This window comes from Struthio camelus, chromosome 4, assembly GCF_040807025.1.
Source record: "Struthio camelus isolate bStrCam1 chromosome 4, bStrCam1.hap1, whole genome shotgun sequence".
NCBI lineage: Eukaryota > Metazoa > Chordata > Aves > Struthioniformes > Struthionidae > Struthio > Struthio camelus.
In genome coordinates this window covers 12,389,357-12,408,135 of record NC_090945.1, presented here as the reverse complement: position 1 = coordinate 12,408,135, position 18,779 = coordinate 12,389,357, and the positions used below count along the sequence as shown (strand labels likewise).

Here is an 18,779-nt window from a genome sequence, read left to right as displayed (position 1 = left end):
CGTTGATGATCAGGGCTTATCGGAAGCAATGACACACACTAAACTTTACCAAATTATAAACTCATTATAAACATTTTGATGGTAGATGCCATGTAAATAACAAATACAACATTCAGCGATATTTTGTAGATCTCAACTACTCTTCCACAAAAAAGCTAATGCGGCACTGAAAGGAGAAGGGAAATTCCAAGGCTGAGAGAAAGGAATGCTATTTCCTTTAAAGTCCTTCGAGATGTGTCATCTATTTGCTTATCCGGGGTGGTGGGAACGTGCGTTAGCCTCAGGTAGTTGAGCTGTGAGTCTCTTTAGCCTGAGCGCCTACTTGGCACGCACACACTTTTTAACTGCTTGTTACCCTTCATACTCCGAGCGTATGTGCCTCAGCTCTCCCTGAACTACAGCATCCCGTCTGGCTGGCCCAAGAGAAAAAGGTAAGAGAGGGCACATCGCATCATGTTCACATGGACAACGGATCTCAAAGTACTCCAGTTCCAGCATGAAAAATAACTCCTGTCTCCTTTGGGTTCCTCTCACCTACTCCCCTCTGCCTCACTGGACTGTTTAGAAAGTGGGATCTCAGGATGCTGGCAGAGCCTGTGAGACCACTCTTCCAAACCTAGCACCAGCTCTCGATGGCTTTGCACCCTGGCCTTACAATAGGAAACTGAACTACCATGGGCATTAGTGGAGGAAAGAGGTAGGATGAAGGGGATGCGGACCTCTTGTTACACTTCCATGCGGCAAGGAGTGAAAAAGTGCCTAGCAGCCGAGTCGCTGAGCTATCTTGCTCTAGATTCCCCATGGAAAAATCACAGAGGGTAACAACAAAACTCTGAACACGAACATGTGCTTCAAGAGCCCTTGCCACCAAAAATGACCAAAGGAGAGGAATCATTTCTCAAGACGCTCAGACTCCTGGTAATCCCATCAGTGACGCTGCTTCTAGAGGTGCTGAGCACCTACTCAGCATTGCAGGTGCTCTGGTGCCTCGGATCTCAAGAGCGTTTTGTCCTTACCCATGCAAATCCTCACTAGCTTCTGTAGCATTCCCACTGGATGCCAAATTTCTCTCTAGTTGTTGGCATCGCCCGCTGGGAGATGGATAGAAGTCAGCCCCAAGAAAAATCAGTGGTCTGCTGTGGCACTGGAGGTAACATCACCTTCGTATGACGCCTGGCTTGGTTGTCAGCACCACGACACTTGCCTGTCGTCGGTTTACAAAACAAAGCTCTTGCAGACCGACAGTCCTTCCTTGGGATATGACATCTTGACAGGGAGCAGAAATGGTAGCTGGGATGGTCTCCCCACAAGAAGGGGGATATCTGAATCGAGGACACTCAGGACACCATTCTTGGACCCAAAAAAGTATCATATGACATACATTTTTCAAACTCTCAGATTTCTAAATGATAACAGTCCAAAATAGCTGCAGTGACATAACCAACCCTGAAGTGCCCCTGCGTTTCCTGCAGTCTGCTATTTCCTCTAGCAAAGCATCATATGATGAGACTTGCCAGAGAGCACGTGTTTGTCCTTAACAGACACCTTAAGATTCAGGCACTCACTTGGACTCAGCTTTAATGCCCTTCTATTGCCCTGCTCTCAGACCCAACCTTCACCTGATCATCTTGCTTCGGCTGGGCCAGGTATGATCAGCGTTACCGTGCAGTCACTTTCGATGATTATTTGAGAGGAGAAAACTCCACTGCCACTGCATACAGTTTAGATTATCAAGAGAGAACAAGGAGGAAAAAGGAGAAAAGCAGCCACAAAGGGTAGATAGCGATCCTTAGTGTTCCTCCCAAGCAACGAGACAGACGGCTGGAAGTGGTCCCCTCCATTTATTTCAAATAAACTGCTAAAAATCAGGTGCTCATTAAAAACTCTAACATTTGCCCTGTCACTCTCATCGCTACTTCTCTGTTCATTTTTCCTACATTTTGAAGTATGTTATGGCTGTGCTGAAATACTACGTGCTGTTGCAATCTGGAGTCTCCAACAAGCGTTGGGAAGCCAACACTTGGGGTGGGCTCCCAACGAAATGTTGAGGGTACCTATGGTTTCCACCAGTTCAAGGAATGAAAAAAAATAACTGATGACATTTAAATAAATTCCACTGGACGGCAAAAAGGAAACTTTACAGAAATGCCTACTGCACAAAAGCCACACAGCAAACTTCCAATAGGTTTAATTATTTAGTATCATCTCTTAAAGAGAACACAAACTTTTAAATTTAAAAAATTGCACCTACAATGCGTCTACGTATTCCTAGTTCATGACCCAGAGCTAAAGAGCTGTCCTACAAGAATCAATCCTGTTAACTCAAACTTTTTCATCAGGTTTTCCAAATTCAAGAGGTGTGGCTAACCCCTGCAAATCTCCAACAAATCGATCTTAAAACAGGAAGCAGATGTTGTTATTATATCAACTATTTCATTTCAAGATGAATTAAACACACCTAAACACTAGGCATTATTTAGAAATTGCACTTTCAGTGCCCCCTCCCCCATAATAATTGCCCTCCCCAAAATAAGTGCTATGCTTTGCAGCAGGAACATACTCATTTGCCTGATTTTGTTTTTCCAAGTTTCTCTATGATCTCTTCAAGTTTTATTTTAAGAGCATGAAGAAATTAAAAAAAAGATACTTCCAATCTCATGAGCAAAACCTCAAGTTTATCTTCATCACTTTTATGACTGAAATATAAATGATTTCACATCGCTGGAAATATATTTATGGACAAACTCTCACTCCCAGGAAATTTCCTTCCTCCAGTACTTTCCTCCTCTTTATTAATGCATTACACAGTTCACTCAGAAAGTCATCTGCCAAATAAGAGTTTTAATAGCTGTGTACCTGCTTTGGTATCTGCCCAAAGTTATTAATGAATCCTATGGTAGCCGTCTCTTTTAATGGATCATTGATGTTATATATGTCCACTTGCCCCTCATAGAAGAGATGGTGAAAGACATTTACAGCTTCTACTGCAGCAGGACCTTGCTGTTTATAGCCAAAGATCAAGTCAATCCACTCATGCAGATGTGCGCTCACAAAGTCACATTCCAGAGCCTGAAATTCAAAGAGCATGCATTAAAACTGACCACCTCAGTCATTAGCTGAGTCTACTATGCTCACCATAAGGAAAAATGCAGAATACGTTGTGGTATATTCTCGATACACCAAATATATACCAATACTCTTGATATACTCTTATAAAGCTTCTCACTTAAATAGCTCTTGTCTGAACTTAATCCCTAGCCAAAAAGGAAGTGGAGGAAACACCAGTTTTGCACACTTTTGCAATAATTACCTATCAAAGCAGAACTTGTGGACTGGCTAGTAGCAGCGACTGCATGAATCATGCTGAGCTTCCTATGAAGTGGAAGCTCACACTGACATTTTCTACTGTCATTGTCATTATCAAAACGCAAATTACCTCCCGATGAACTCTGATAAATTCACGAGGATCTCCTTTTGCCCACGGGGGGAGTATTACATCTCCAAGCTTAGTGCCGTTTTGCTTGCAACCTATAAAATAAATGAATAAATTGAAAACAAGAACTGAAACCACATTGTAACAACAGCAGTGAAAAAAAACAACAACATATCAAATCATAATGCCTTGCCTTTAAAAAGCAAGAAATGTCTATCTTTTCTTTAAAATCTAGTGTAATTTTTAATATTCAGGTGATAAAGCCTGAAAAATTCTGCCTCATACATGCTTGTTTACGTAGGATTGCTTGCAAGAGTGAAAAAGCAAAGAGGAAGAGTTAAGATTTTTTTTAAGACTTTTGAAGATGATGGTAACGTTTACAAGCAAGCTCTTCAAAACAAACATTTTTTCTAGCTGGGGGAGTTTATTAGATTAACATTACTTTTTTTTCCCCCTCCCCCTCTTTCAAGAGCTTCACGCTATACAGTCTGAACTCCAAATCCTTGGCTTCCCTAATGAAGTGCTCTTTAGAACACGGATTTTTGTCTTAATATTTCTATTTAAATACATTTATACTTTTCTCTCTCTATCACAGGGAAGATCCACTGCTGTGCAGGAAGGATAATGAAAGTAGGCAGTAGAACAGCCTTCAGCAGCTATTGCAAGACCGGAATCTCATTTTATCTATTTAGCTTGCACTGAAGCAGCCAGCCCTGCTACCAAGAGCTGCTGCCAGAGAAGCTGCCGCCAGAGAAGCTGCCCATTTTGCAGTGGGAGGAATCACTGCAGCGAGGTTCATTCCCTGACCACTTCCGGCCTTCCACTTTAAACAGTTATTCCATGAGACAAACTTGAATAAATGCGACAGCTCTAATTAAAGAGAGAACATAATTTCTGTATTAGGCCTCTCTTTAGTGTGCATATAGCAATGGACACGTCAACTGGGTACGTTCTGAAGGAAAATAAATCCTGGCATGAAATGGTGTAACATCAAACAGCACTGCGAAGCCTTGGTGGAACAGCATTTCATCCCAGAATTTATTTCCTGCGCAATGCAAACATTCCATCTCAAGGAATGGAATTATTATTTTACCCAAGAAAATGGCTACACTTCAAGGGAGTACAGGCTAAGTAATTATTTACTGACCTCAAGGAACTAATAAGCACCCCTCACAAGCTCTGTACCCAAGGACGTTGGTGATTTCCCTGGCCATGACCTGACCACGTGTCCGTTCATCCGGGTCTAGGATAGCCACCCTCCCACTGTGAACATGAGATTGGGGCATGTTTCAATTATTAAAAATATGGGGTGTTTTCTTTTTAGACTCCCCAGCTACATTCCTGTACTGTTTTTTGCTGCCGAGAGCCAGTTCCACACTGCTTATTAATTCTGAGGAACGCGGTCAAATCTCCAAGTTCACAGGGGCCTAGAGGCAGTACATTGCTCCAAGAGAAACATTTCTGGCATAACCAGACTGTGACTATTTTCCTCTCCTCTCAGTTGCGAGAGGGAAAGGGGAGAGAAAATAATTATGAAGAAACATAGGCAAAAGTATCACACAGTTTCTAACAGGAGCTCAGAAGAAATTTTTCCCACTGTTGATCCAAAAGGTCGGTGAAGAATTTCTAGTACTTTATCTGATGGCCACAGCCCAAAATTATCTAATATGGAACTAAATGGACAAGACTTCAATGTGTATATGGCAACGGGCTTACACTTCTGTGTGAATATACTTGGAGAGGTGTTATACAGGATTTTTTCCTTTTCGTTTATTTTTGTAAGGCCGTGCTTCTAACTTCTTGCAATATATTTTGAATTAAGGATCTTAGGCTGTTAAAACAGTGACTTGATTAATGACTTGATTAATCCTTATTATTAATATTAGATTTACAGCACAGAGCTCAGAAGATAAGATCTTAATGCCACTATAAAGACCGATGTACATACTAATGCATACTCATCTCACGTGGCCAATAGGTGTGTGAAATTTAACTCCTGTCAAATTACTGTTATAGCAAAAGGTAACAGCCACATTTCAAGAAAACCTTTAGAAATAGTTAAGAGGAAGGTCTTAAAGTCAAGATAGTCAAAAGATTTTACAAGGCTTAAAAACAAGTGCAATAAAGATTGCGAACACCATCACAGAGCTAAACGTTACATGAAGGAGAACACAATCCAGAGAAACTCTTAAGTAAAACATGACCATTTGAGTGTGTAAAACCAGTTTAAAAACACCACCATCACAAACAAACAAACAAACAACCCCCAAACTTTTTCCCAATATTTCAATGTCTTGCTTAACAATTCTCAGAAAAAAACCTTTTCCTTCACTGCCTAAAATGGACACTCACTGTTTGGAAAAATATTTGATAAACCTAAAAGAAAAAAAAAAAATCGGAGGTACCATAGTTGAAATAAGAATTCTGACTATGCTATTCCTGATGAAACAGTGAGCTCTGAACAATTTAGGCTTCCAAATATAACACTGCATATAGTATATCAAGAAATGCTAGCAATAGTCCTGATTATCCTTTAATGCGGGAATGTGCAAGTCATCCATCATTTTCTCCTGCCGTTAAGCACATCCCTTTCTGCGCGTGTTATGATACGCTTCTCTCACGTCAGACTGCCAGGCGGTGCTCTCGGACCCGCAAGCAACGCTACCGGCGGTTTCTGCCCACCTAGGTCGAAGTTGTTGGAATTGAGCAGGAACTCGGGGAGGTAGAAGAATTCCGGGATGAGCTCCTTGACGTCTGCCATGTTGTGCTTCGACGCCGAATACCAAGCCTCCCGCACGCTGTGAAACATTCGGTCGGCCAGGTCAAAGTGCCCGCCCTGCGGGGTGAAGCGAGAAGCATGAGCATCGGAGTATCTCTCAGCACAGGGGATCTGGCCACAAACAATCTTCCTCTAAGAAAAAGGATTTAAGCTATCGCTTTTTTTTTTTTGATGTGCAATAGTAGTAAACGTCAAGCATCAAGCTGCAGATCTACAGCACTTTAAAGGGAGAGACATCTAGTCCTATTTCAAATTTTAGCCTCTTCAGCGGAAACGCTGTTCCAAAGAAAATAAGTATTCCTGTCTGATGGCTTCCACCTAGGAAAATATTTAAAATGCAGTGTTACAAACTCAGCTGATTTTCAGGCTGCCTAAAGATCACGGGCTGTACAAACGTTTGCTTAATTTAACACTCAGTACTAAATTGGCTCTTTGGAGGGAGGTATTCATTTAAACTAGGAATCTTTCAATACTTGCAACGCAGAACTAAAGAACTGGTGTATGATTTTTCCAGTAACAGGCAAAGCAAATATGATTAGAAATATAAACTTTTCCACAATAAAACCTGTTTTGGTTTTCATCTGCAGATATTTGTTTCAGCCTAAATTTTCCAAAATGTTCAAACTGTAAAAACGATCGTGAATCCCATCACATCTTTTATAAAGAAACATCAGGCACCCCAGGGCAACAATTGCTCAGCTCATAGTATCCGATCAGAACAAAGTAGACTGATCACATTTCTTCAACACGTTTCAAACATACAGCAGGAAGGAAAGAAAGTGCAATCTTGCACTTTTTACCTGCAGCCGTAAGAATATCTGAGTAAAAGGTTCCATCCGGACCAGATAGGAAGCCACTATCATGGCAGATGAATAGTGGGTCCCATAGTGATAAGCTGGAGTTTCTCCTACAGAAAATTAAAAATCATAAACAGAGAGGAAATAAAACAGTTCAGTGACAGAACCAGCACTAAATGAAAAAATTAATAAATTTAAGTAGTGCTGCATTGTAACACTCTGTGACCCTGAACACATTCAGAATTGGAATTTGTAGTTTTCACTCTTGGGGAACTGAATGTCCGCAAACTTTACGTTTTGTCACGGCCAACACTTAAGTTTTGGCTGTGGTTCAGCAGCTGTAATTCAACCGGCTTCTGCCCAGCAATACTGCATGGTTAGTCATTTTATATTTTAAATAATTGAAATGCTCCAATACAGCTACGATGATTTCTGCTGAAGGGGCATTTTTACTTTTAGTCTCTGGTACTGTGGACTTAACAATTTGAGCGCAAATGCACCTCAGAATTGATGGCTACAGATTTTGTTCAGCTTTTACTTTCTTAATTTCCTGGCAAAAAGCGTGCATAAATATATATGGAATATACTCTTTCATTTTTATAAGTGAAAGCCTTTGCTACCTGCTGGTGTTTGATACAGAACAGCACTGCAGTAGTTATTTAGGCTTACGTCTTCTATAAAAGCACACAAGAAATGTATCTGACAAGATAGCTGCTTTGTCAGACATATATTTTATTTTCACTATTAAGGAAACTCTAAAATGGAGAATAAATAATTTAACTGCATCTCATTTTGAGGTGTTACATACTTTAAAAGTAACTATTAGGCCTTTTTTTTGGTATCAGATATGCTGATTAGTTAGCAAAAAACCATACATTAAGATAATGCTGGAGCACTGCTAACGCAGACGTGTTCCCGTTTCTCTGTACCGCTTATTTTCTTTCAAGCGGCACTCAAACTGTATTAGTTAAAGAGACGGCTAGTCACGCGTTTCATGTGCCTGCCTGCGCTAGCCTTCAGATAAACACTAAATTGTTATGAACACGTAAAAGTCTTAACTTTTTTTTTTACATATAAACAAAAGCTGCTGTTTGGACTAAAACAAACTAACAAAACCCCCAACGATCCACCCCTCTGCTTTAACTTAATATTTTTTGGGAGAATCACTGAGAACCATGGTAAAGGTCTGCACATCCAGACCTCTTGACCCATATTATAAAAACCCATGACTCCCTCCCTTGTATGACAGGCACATGCCCCCCATCTCCTTTTCCTGCAGGGTATTACTTATCGTTACCTACCATTAGGATCTTCCCAGTCTTTGTATCGTTTCTTGTACTGGGCTAGCCTGTCTTCTGTTTGAGCTCCCATGGGCTTGGCCAGGTTTCTGAACGTCTTGGGATTCGTAAGATCCAACTCCTTTTAAGATAAAATGGACACCAATTTTAAAAAGTTTCAGCACTGCTCATCACTATTAAACACCACGTACCTCTTAAGGCTGTGATCTTTGGTTTCTACATCGTCAGCAGGTGAAATCATTCAGCTCATTTGGATAGGCTTAAAAAAATCATCCTTCTGTCTGATCTAACACAGTCAGTGTTTTTATTTTAAATCATATCTGGGCTCTGGATAATTTTTGCCCTGCTCCCTTCATTGTGTTCCCCATCCCCCTAATTCTGATCTTGAATACTCCACAGGAGACCTAACAATACTTGATTTTATGGTCTGGCTGGTGGCAACAGCTGTCCACAAAAGCTTTAGTAGGGTGTTTCACATTTTTCAAAACCAAATTCATCACCTTGGGGTGAGATTTCCTAGTAGCCCCTTGCAGAGTCTGGCTTGCAGAGACAAGCGCGCTTTCTCTGTGGCATAACGTCCTTCAGGATATATTGCAGAAAGCTAACGCAAAGACTTAAAGAAAGCGCTGCAGCCTTTCACGTCCCTACATAAAGGAGAGGAAGCTGCCTTAGAACGTGTTGCGCATGCAAGCCCATCTCTGTGCAGAGTCAAATAACGTCAGTAAAATCACCACAGACAAGGACTTCCCTCCACGGAGACTGCCAGGGCCCTCTAATATCCTGCCCAGTGAGAGGGTGGACTGGACATTAGAAAACAGATGAAATCAAACAACGGGGCAAAAAAATCCACACCTTGGTTTGACCAAGGCGGCGTGAACCAGGTATAGCATGAGCAAATCTTGAACACATGAAAAATTACTACTAGGGTGACAAAACATTTTATTTACCTCCGAATCATAATCTGCAAGGATCCAGGGAAAGACAGGGTACTGCATGAGATCATTATAGGATCTGCCCGCCAGAGTGTTCAAGTGCATCAGGTACTGGAAATTACTGATTTCTCCTCTCTTAAGGAAGACAGATAACAGCATTTGTGTTCACTTTACAGCAACCAAGTGTTTAAACTGCTAGACTTCCAAGGAGTTCAGCCCTCCCCAAACATATAACGCTCACTTCAATATTTACAATGCTCTCTCTTTCCTTCCCTCTGCAATCCCACCTCTTGCATTTTTAATGGTGGAACAATTTTCTCTTTCTCATGAAATTATAATAACGTGAAATATTACAAACCACAACATTGAAACAGATTTTTCTATAGCAGCATATTCCACCTTTTTGACTAAGAGGAGTAACTCTTATGCATTAATTATGTATCATTATAACACGTGGAATTTAATGCAAAAACCAGAATCTTCATACTTACTTCCCACCTCTGAGTAACAGATTTTTCTCCAACTAAAGTGCTAAGCAAGCCAGACCTAACGGGAAGAAGGAAGAGCAGTTTTTGACTGACTAGTAAGAGCTGGGTTGCATCTTTTCAATACAATTCAAAGCTTTAGGTTAAAACTTGTAAATTATAACAATTAGAACACCACAGGTTTGTTACTTTGTTGCTTTAGCAGTACCTACTTTATTTCTGAATACAGGCCATTAAAATTATGCACACCAAATGTACAGTTCAGTGTAAGTACAAGTATACTAAACAGGCCACAGATCAGGAAAGTATCGTTAACAATTGGGACAAATCAAATGCTTTTTGCACTCAAATGCCTTTCAGAATAGGTTTGTACACTAATAGGGTTAATCCTGATAGCATATAAGAATTTGTAGAAAGATATATAGCGATACTGACAATTATATTAGCGTATTTAAAGTAACTGAAACAAAGTCATATTTATTTATTTTGGTACTCCCCTATTTGAAATGAGGGTACTATACTTTACAGTGAATCTGGAACTTAATGCAAGTATCTTCAATTGAAACCAATGCGCTACAGAGATTGTGTATAGAGAATCGCTTACCCTTGCTCTACACTGGTGTTTGGTCTCTGTCCAGACACCGACTCTGAACTGTCCGTTAAAGATGGTACTACAGCCAAAAACCTGTATCAGCAGTTAAAGAATTAGATTAGTGTTTCTGTCCTATGCACATCTTCTGCTTGGAAGAGCATTTAGTACAATTAAAGGCTTTTTGGGGTAGCTATGTAAAGTCCTGAACAAAATTGCAATGGCCCTTTCTCACTAAACCCACACTCAGACTGCTGTTATCTCATACCAAATGCATGCAGCAGGTTTCATGCGCATGCAGCAGCACTTCCTCATGGTTCTTTCATGCAGCATAAAGTTTGTTATCAGGTTAATCACTGTCCAGCACCAACCACTCTCTCAATCTGCTTGTTGCTTTTCAGAACACTATAGGCTTAAATATGGTTCAACATCAATACTAACAAATATTCAGATTAAGTTGTTCTAACTTGACTTGTTTTACAATACCTTTGATAAACTTTATTTCTAACCCCTTTCTGGAAAGCTAGAAGATAGTTCCGTCCATCTCCTGAGAAAACTTCGATTGCAATTGGCTGAAAACAAAGACGACAAACAGATGTCAACAGTAATGCATGTGCTTGTCACCTCTGAAGATCAGAATTAGACCAGTTTAGTTATACTTGGCAACGCACGACACCAAATTACTGTGAAGCAGCCTCCACTTAGTGCTGTCAGCTGTTTTACCTTCAGAACAAGAAAACTCACTAATTCACCCAGTAAACTAAACCACGGTAAGCCAAATGTTCATACGCAGATGCGTGACTTGAGCACCACAGCGAACAGCTTCACTTTCCAAATACTCATCAGATACCCATTTATTTATCTTTAAAAAATGATGGCATTGTCAACAAATCCCAAGGATGGCCCCTCAATCCAAACATAGTGATCAGTTACCTGCAACAAATATCTCCTTTTATGTACTTCCTTGATATCCTCATACGCAAAAATGCTGCAGGTTCTTTTGAGCTGACTTGGACCTTGCCTTGCTCCCCTGGGTATGATTGGCTCATGCATCCTGCAAATGAGTATAAACAGGAAAGAGAAAAGTAATTGCAAGAGGATACACTAAAAAAATTATCTTTTTAATCTGGATGATACTGCAGTCACAGAAACAGCTTATTTTCACAGTATACCATGCCACACTTAGCAAATCGTGACTACAGGGGAAACTGCTCCTGAGATCTTTCTGAATCTGACGTTATTTTGAAGTTTACCTTTCAAACAATCTCATTAATTACTTCTTGTCCAGCTACTAAAGATGGCTGAAACTCTTTATTAATCCACTCACTTTGGAGGCAACGTCTCAATATCCCGTATTTCCCTGGTGGCTGTCATTGTAAATCCATCAATCACGTAGAAATGCTCTTTCCCAAAGAGAAGCAGCCCTTCGCTAGTGTCAAGGCCCTGAACTCGAGCACAGCGGTACATATGTTGAATCTGAAACGAAAAGCAGGCACTTAGTATAAGCAGCTTAATGAGCTCAGACTGTTGCTTCACTGGAAGGACTCCTAGACAGTGTTTTATTACTTGTAGACACAGCATTTCTGTGCTATTTTCCCCCTAATCACTTGGGATTAGGGGCTGGGAAGGGAGTTAAATAAAGCCTCCTCTGTATAATACAGATTTATATATTTACCAAATTATTCACTTGCACCTTGCCCTCTCTTTCCCCTCCTTCCTTTCCAAAGACAGAATACATCTAAATACTTAACGGCAAGTCCACAAACTAGGACAGCAGACATCTGTCATTAGTATTAGCCTAAACATTGGCTCTCACTCCGTCTTTTTAAAGTAATCAAGAAAGCATCGGAAGAGCAGACTATTTCTTGCCTCAGCTTTCCTAAGACACTTATGCCAGCTGTAGCCCCCTCTGACGGGGGCATCAGAGGGCACTGCACTTAAGAAGAGAAGCTACTTAGACCACTAGCAACAGACAGAAAAGCACCAAGTGACCACAACAGGCCTTCGATCCTTCAGCCAAGAACCTGAATATTTCTATGAAAAGCAAAGGCATGTCCCCAGTTTAACTGCACAGATGATAGATTTCAATTCCAGTCAACAAACCCAGCGATACCGTGTCACGGTTTTCAGCTGAAAGGTATTCAAATGCAGCAACAGTAACGTTGCATGTAAGCCCTAAGTATTTTTTGTGTGCGTCCTTCCCACTTTAAAGCTGAATACTAAGTAGGAGATAGGCTGAAATCATACAGAGAGCTCTAAATGAACTTACGCTGCGTATCTTTAATAAAGATACGTTACAGAAAATGCTCAACTGTCTAGTAAACCTCTGCCTTCCGCATTTTCCATCAACTCTCCATATTCTAAAATGAAGACTCACCGTGATAATGTGATACGCTAAGCTATATCGCTTTACTAGCGACAGAGTTTTCCAATATTTGTACAGTTAAGACACTTCAGTAAGCGCTGGAAGTACGTTTAATGGTTTACCTATCTTTATAGAGCATTATTTGAAATACCATGTCTTACTCAGTAACAGACACACTGACATACTGATATCCATTACTGATGTCCATTATTAGTTCTTGTGGCCACTCAGCCCACGCGCCAGCTCCAGTTCTACCAGGCTACAAGGATGTGTCTGCCACTGCTGAGAGTTCAGGAGAACAGTCATAACGGATGTCTCGCAGGTGCAAAAGCTACTACACACGGTGTGATCTGAGCAAAATTTACCTGCAGCGCAGAATGCTACTACAGCTCCAGTGATCTATCACGCTCATCCTTTCTTAGGGAAGCATTTCTTCAAAACTCTTTAAAGAACTAATTATTAAAGAATTTTTTAAGAAAGGATGAAGCAGAAGATGGAGAAGTCCAGGTGAATGTGGTATTGTCAATCCTGATGTAGTACACACACAGCATGGCTCTAATTTAGTAAAGTCCTTGAGCAAGTCTTAATTTTAGTTCTGCAGTATACTTAACATGTGTGTTCAGTACTTCATTTACAGTTTAGGAATTAAGCAGCTGACTGAGTTATTGCTGAATCAGAGTTCAAATGTACGCAAGGCGGACACAACCAGTTGAAAATAAGTCGTCATACATCAGTGACCAAAAGACTGGGCACGCATCTTGGTGACTCAAATGCTCCTTCCTTGCGCGGAGCTTACAGACATCTGCACTACACCTCACAAGCAGGTGCAATGCAGAGCAAGCAGGATGTGCAGCCGAGGGCTGGCAGAAAGGAAGAGGAAATCCTTTCTGTATGCCTAGGCTGAGGATTTTGACAGTCAGCTATGAGGTCCAGGTACAGTGTTTACTCAGGAGTTTCAGAAGAGGAGCTGGATTTGTTAGAGTGGAGTTACTCACAATATACATTTCACTCTGCCCTCCCCAGCCTCACTCACAGACTTTCAGTTTATGTCGCTACAATCAATGTGTTCAAAGTCATAGCCATGTTTGCCAAAGCGTCTCGAGCAGCGCATGAGCTCTACACTTTGTAAATGCTGAACTGTTAGTCCGCATCACGTTCAGGGCAGCTGGAACAGACAGCACATACATTCATGCACTCACATTCAAACACCCCATGCATCACTAAAGGGAAGCAATCATCATCTCCGAATTATTTTGCCAACTAAGCCATTGAGATGCACATTACTGAACAGACAGAGCATGGGTCAAAACACATTGCCCCGGTGATAAGTGCAAGCACCAGCTTAACACAAGAACCATCTTCTTGGAAAGGTTTGTAGCTGCTAAACATCATCTTGTGTCTAGGCAATACTCAGCAGCAAGCAAGACATGCTTCATGATCAGCAAAATTATGGAAACCCACATTTGGGACCCACATTTCTTTCCAATAGACTCTAACGCCAATTAAGCAAAAAGTAGCACATACTATATCTGATTCCAAGGTGACCGCCCAGTGTATATGAGCTGACTGGCCAAGTAATGTTGTAGAGGCCAGATAACAGCCGAGTTCATGCTTTAGCCTTTCCTTCGGCAGGGCAGTGGTTTACCTCTGCCTCCCACTGCTGGTTTCCACAAAATTTACGTGGACATAGTTGAGACCTCTAGGCCAAATTGGTTAAAACTGATGACAGCCAGATTTTGCAAGCACAGTCCCTTAATCTGTATTTCTCCTGGAAGGTGAGGTAAGGCACAGGAGAATATAATCCAAACGAAAGAAAACCTAGTGTCAGACAGGTCAATCTGAATGGTTTTTTTACATTATTAAAACAAATTCGCCAACTGCAAAATTCACTCAACTTGTACATAAGCGTACAAACAAGCTACTTAATAACAAAGCCAGAAAATTCTAAATATCCTAATTTTCTGTCTTGCAATCACTACCAATTTTATTTTCATATTATATGAACTAACTGCAGGCATGTGACACCACATAATGTCGTCTAAAAATACTTCCTCTCACACCAAGCTGCCTTTTTTTTTTTTAATGCATCTTCACTAAGATGAACAGTGCTCATGCTCCTTGAGCATATTTAGTCCACTCAACTTTGATTACATGTGTATTTGCTTGCACACTGCCAAATTCAGTACTTATATTTTCAATATCTGTTTTCTGCTGACAGTATAATAATCCAAGCGTGTAGCTTTGGTTCCAGCACAGATTTTTTTCTTTCTCTAGCAGACAGAAGGAAGGAAAAAGAACGCTTTTAGTACAGGGTTTTCAGCTCAGGACCTCTTTGAACCAGAGTACATATTTGGTTTTGAAGATGCTGCAGGGAGAAGCTGATGGAATATTAAACAGATTCAGCTGTAGAACAGGGGAGATATCCAGGATATTTATTTGTGCTTGCTATATTTAATGTAGAAATTCCAACGCACTAAGTGTTTAGCGTGTCTGAAGTACACAGTACCTTCTCTCCTTCTTCGAGAAGTCGAAGCAAAGTTGTGTTGTCCGTTTTCTCTTCCTCATCAATTGAGCTCCCCTCAACAATTTGATCCTGCAGTTGTTCCTGGTTCTCCTCATCTCCTCCATCAGGAGCAGAGCGAGATCGTTTCAGAGGAGGCTTTACTAGGCCTGGAAAAGAAGAACAGAGACATAAAGTAAATAAAAATTTAAATAAAAAGACATTTGCCAGATTTAAATAAAAAAACCTGACAAAAAAAATTCAGCAGGCAAAACCTTCTGAACCTCAGAATTACCAATCCAATGGTAATACAGAAAAATAAGAGTCTTACAGGATCCTTATGTTCACCTTAACACTAACGGCAAACGTGCGAGAAGATGCAAACGTGCGAGAAGATGCAAACGCATACCAATTTACACAAAACAGCTCGAGACAGGACAATGATCTTACCTTTGACTCTCGCAATAGTGTCCTCCCCATGTTCGGGCTCCTGCTGAGCAGTTTCACCCACTGTATTCTCTTCTATAGCGTCCTGGAAGACTGCAGGGTTTCCAGAAGCCAGGCGCATGTAGTACTCCTTGCTGTCGTAACTTATGGCCCTTCGGTAACGAGCAGGTTTCTTAGAAATAATTGAACACAGCGCTTAGTCAGTCAACTCCTTACTCCCTTCGGTCCAAGCGTCTCAAGACTACTGCGTGCAGCGCAGTGCGTGCCCACCCCGTGTTCTGCGTGTGCTCGGTCATACGCCAAAACAGACAGCCAGAAACAGAGACTCTTCCGTAGAAGACTCAATATATAATCTCATTTGCAAGGGAACTATACAGCCACTGAAATAATGACTGGGCTGGGGAAAACGCCTGCAGATGAACCTACAAGATGGGAAATAAATGTGGCTAGCACGCTATGAGTCGTCACAAAAGGGCTAGGATAGCTGTGCTTAAAATGGATAGACTGGATGGCCATTTTATGAATTTTCACCAGTCCCTGCAGCACATGCAGTGCATTCATCAGCCAGCTGAATTCTTTGCGAAGAAATAGTTCAAATAAAATTCTGCTGCGAGGAAAGACAAAGACACGTGGAAGTTGATATGAACTGAAATCAAATAGGAGCCAGGGACCTGGCTTTAAGCCTCAGAAATTCTTAATTAATTATTTTGTTTCTTTACTAAAAACTCTGAAGACTTTTGCTGGCAGGAGAATGGCACAAGAGGATCCATCTGACCAAAGTAATTCCCTGAGCATCGCTTGTACCTTTGAGTAACTGCAATGGATTATGATACATTTCATTATGTTTTTAGCAGGCTAATTCTTATGTTCTTCATTTGATTATGGAGGCAACATTAGAAAAAGAAGTAACAACTAAACGAGGGCAATAAATATGTCAGGATAACCACTGGAGATAAAGGTGGAGATAAAAGCGGTAACAAAGAAACGAGCCAAGACCGTTTCCTAAATTAAAACAAACTGATTCATATCGATAGAAAAAGGCCCATTCATCTTGCACTGAAGTTGAAGGTTTTCTTCTCTGCCTTTTGCTTAACCCCACCTCCAAACACACACTGTGGAAAGCTCAGGTTGTAAATGTGCTCAGCTGTCTATCACAGAACATTTCTTTATTTTGTAGCATTATTCCCCATGAAATCTGTAATTGGATTGGGATGAGTGTGAAATATTATAAATCTAATTCAATGCTGTACAATATGCTAAACTATACACTAACACCTGCCACTTTAATTAAGATATTCCCTTGTGCACTTCTGCAGCAATTACGGAAAATATAGAAAATGTCATTTTTTGGTTAATCTTGGAACTGAGAAACTAAATGACCCATAAAAGCAAATTAGCTTTGTTACAAACGGATGCACCGGAAGATTAAGAGGTTAAGACTAGTGACGTGGAAATTTATTATTTCAGGTCAAACTAGCTGCCTCAAGAACTGAAGATGTGAGGTGACATATCTGGTTTTCTGATTCATGCTTGACTATGTGCCTTCATCCCGTAGCACCACACAAATGCTACTTAAACAACGCTTAACGCTTTCGTAGAAACAACGGATGAATAGCCTACAAAGAAAAATCCAGACTAGCACTGCTAACGTGAATAAAGGAAATCAGTAACAATTACACTGGGTATTTGACACAGCAATCGCTTTCTTTTATATTTATTACTTTACCATCATACGTAATACAAAACGAGTGACCGCACGTTGCACACTGTACTTAGTGATGGGCAAGACTGTGAACGTAATTTAAAAGAGAAACAGAATAATACTCAAGGGCCTGTTTATGAGCAAGTTTTTGTTTTTTTCCAGGTAGGAATCGTATTTTGAAACGTGTGTTTATTTGGCCCCATTGTTTCTTAATAATGGAAACAAGGAGAAGAATCAGGAGAGAGAAAATTCATCTCGTCTCTGATAAAAACAGGCTTGTTGCAGCCCATTACAACCAAAAGGGGGGGGGGGGACAAACAAAAACCAATCTGTTCTCCAGATCTTCTATTAGAAATAAACACTTATTTTCCTAATAAGTGCTTCCCAACCATCACGTCGCCCATTACTAAACATGTTTCGTAGCCCATTAGTTGAGACCCCAAGCCAACGCACCTTCCGCAGTGAGAACAGTGACAGCACAGCCCAACACAGCCTGTTAGTGTGCAGCAAAGGCGGGAAGAGCGACAGAAAGTTTTATTAGGTGAAGGTTGAAGAGGGCACAGTGACAACTTCTAACGTGAATACTGGAAAACCTTTCGTCCTGGATACACTTATGGCAAGAGCGAGTTGAAAGCCAACCGCAGAAGCCTTGTTAAGATCGCCTAACATGCAGGAAGGGCGGCGGGGAGGGAGGTTTATTCATTTTACATTCTTTCAGTCAGTGTATTTGTTTCTTTACCTTTTGAGGAATGGTATCATCAGGTGTCTCAGGAAGTTTACTTGGGAAGTCAGACTGAAAACAGGGCATCAAGTATAAACATCAGAAAAAGAACACTTTTGAGAAGAACGTATGATGGCACGTCTTCTCCGCTTTGTGCGGATTTGACTGTCATTAAAACTGATGTGCATCAGATTACAGGTACAAAAATAACGCCTACTGATCTAAACCTGGCTGTACGGTTTTGTCATTAAAAGACCGGGACAGCCATCTTCCTTCATTTTCACATTTCTGAGGTAAAGCACGCTGCTCCAAATCTCTCAGCAATTTAGGGCTAATGACAACCAGTAGGGGCTAAACCTTCACATACAGCTTCAAAAATACAGCGCTACATCGAGTCTGCGCTGGGGTGATACACACACAGCTTCGAAACAAAGCTAGAGACCAGCCCCCTGGCACCGTTTGCCTCATAGCAGCAAGGACTGAATGAATCCCAAAGCCACCAGGTGGTTTATTTTTTTATTTTTTTTTGCAGAAAGGTGGTAGGACACCATTTAGCATCAGATATCCTCCCACAGACCTCTGGACGGCTAGGAAATGAATGCCTCCACGTTCAAAAGCTGCAATGATATTATATACTTCCCTCTGCTGGGAGGCAACCCACCCTCAGTTTACAAACGCCTGCCAGCGAGGAACCTACCAGAGCCCCTGGCAGCTTGTTTCAGGGATCAATT

The 18,779-nt window shown here is 41.0% G+C and overlaps 1 protein-coding gene across 7 annotated transcripts in view; it reads right to left on the bottom strand.

Annotated features, from left to right (window-relative positions):
* Positions 1 to 18,779, bottom strand: part of WDFY3 (WD repeat and FYVE domain containing 3) — a 194,717-nt gene that overhangs the window by 14,547 nt on the left and 161,391 nt on the right. For 6 of the 7 annotated variants that reach the window (XM_068941507.1, XM_068941508.1, XM_068941504.1 and 3 more), the window contains 14 exons: positions 18,067 to 18,120; positions 15,629 to 15,797; positions 15,185 to 15,348; positions 11,641 to 11,789; positions 11,247 to 11,367; positions 10,800 to 10,885; positions 10,329 to 10,409; positions 9,731 to 9,785; positions 9,255 to 9,374; positions 8,311 to 8,428; positions 7,013 to 7,119; positions 6,116 to 6,269; positions 3,437 to 3,528; positions 2,857 to 3,069 (listed from right to left, as the gene is read on the bottom strand). In XM_068941507.1, the coding sequence (XP_068797608.1) occupies positions 2,857 to 3,069; positions 3,437 to 3,528; positions 6,116 to 6,269; positions 7,013 to 7,119; positions 8,311 to 8,428; positions 9,255 to 9,374; positions 9,731 to 9,785; positions 10,329 to 10,409; positions 10,800 to 10,885; positions 11,247 to 11,367; positions 11,641 to 11,789; positions 15,185 to 15,348; positions 15,629 to 15,797; positions 18,067 to 18,120 (1,683 nt within the window). The remainder of the gene's footprint in view (positions 1 to 2,856; positions 3,070 to 3,436; positions 3,529 to 6,115; positions 6,270 to 7,012; positions 7,120 to 8,310; positions 8,429 to 9,254; positions 9,375 to 9,730; positions 9,786 to 10,328; positions 10,410 to 10,799; positions 10,886 to 11,246; positions 11,368 to 11,640; positions 11,790 to 15,184; positions 15,349 to 15,628; positions 15,798 to 18,066; positions 18,121 to 18,779) is intronic. The other variant, XM_068941506.1, reaches the window with a different exon arrangement.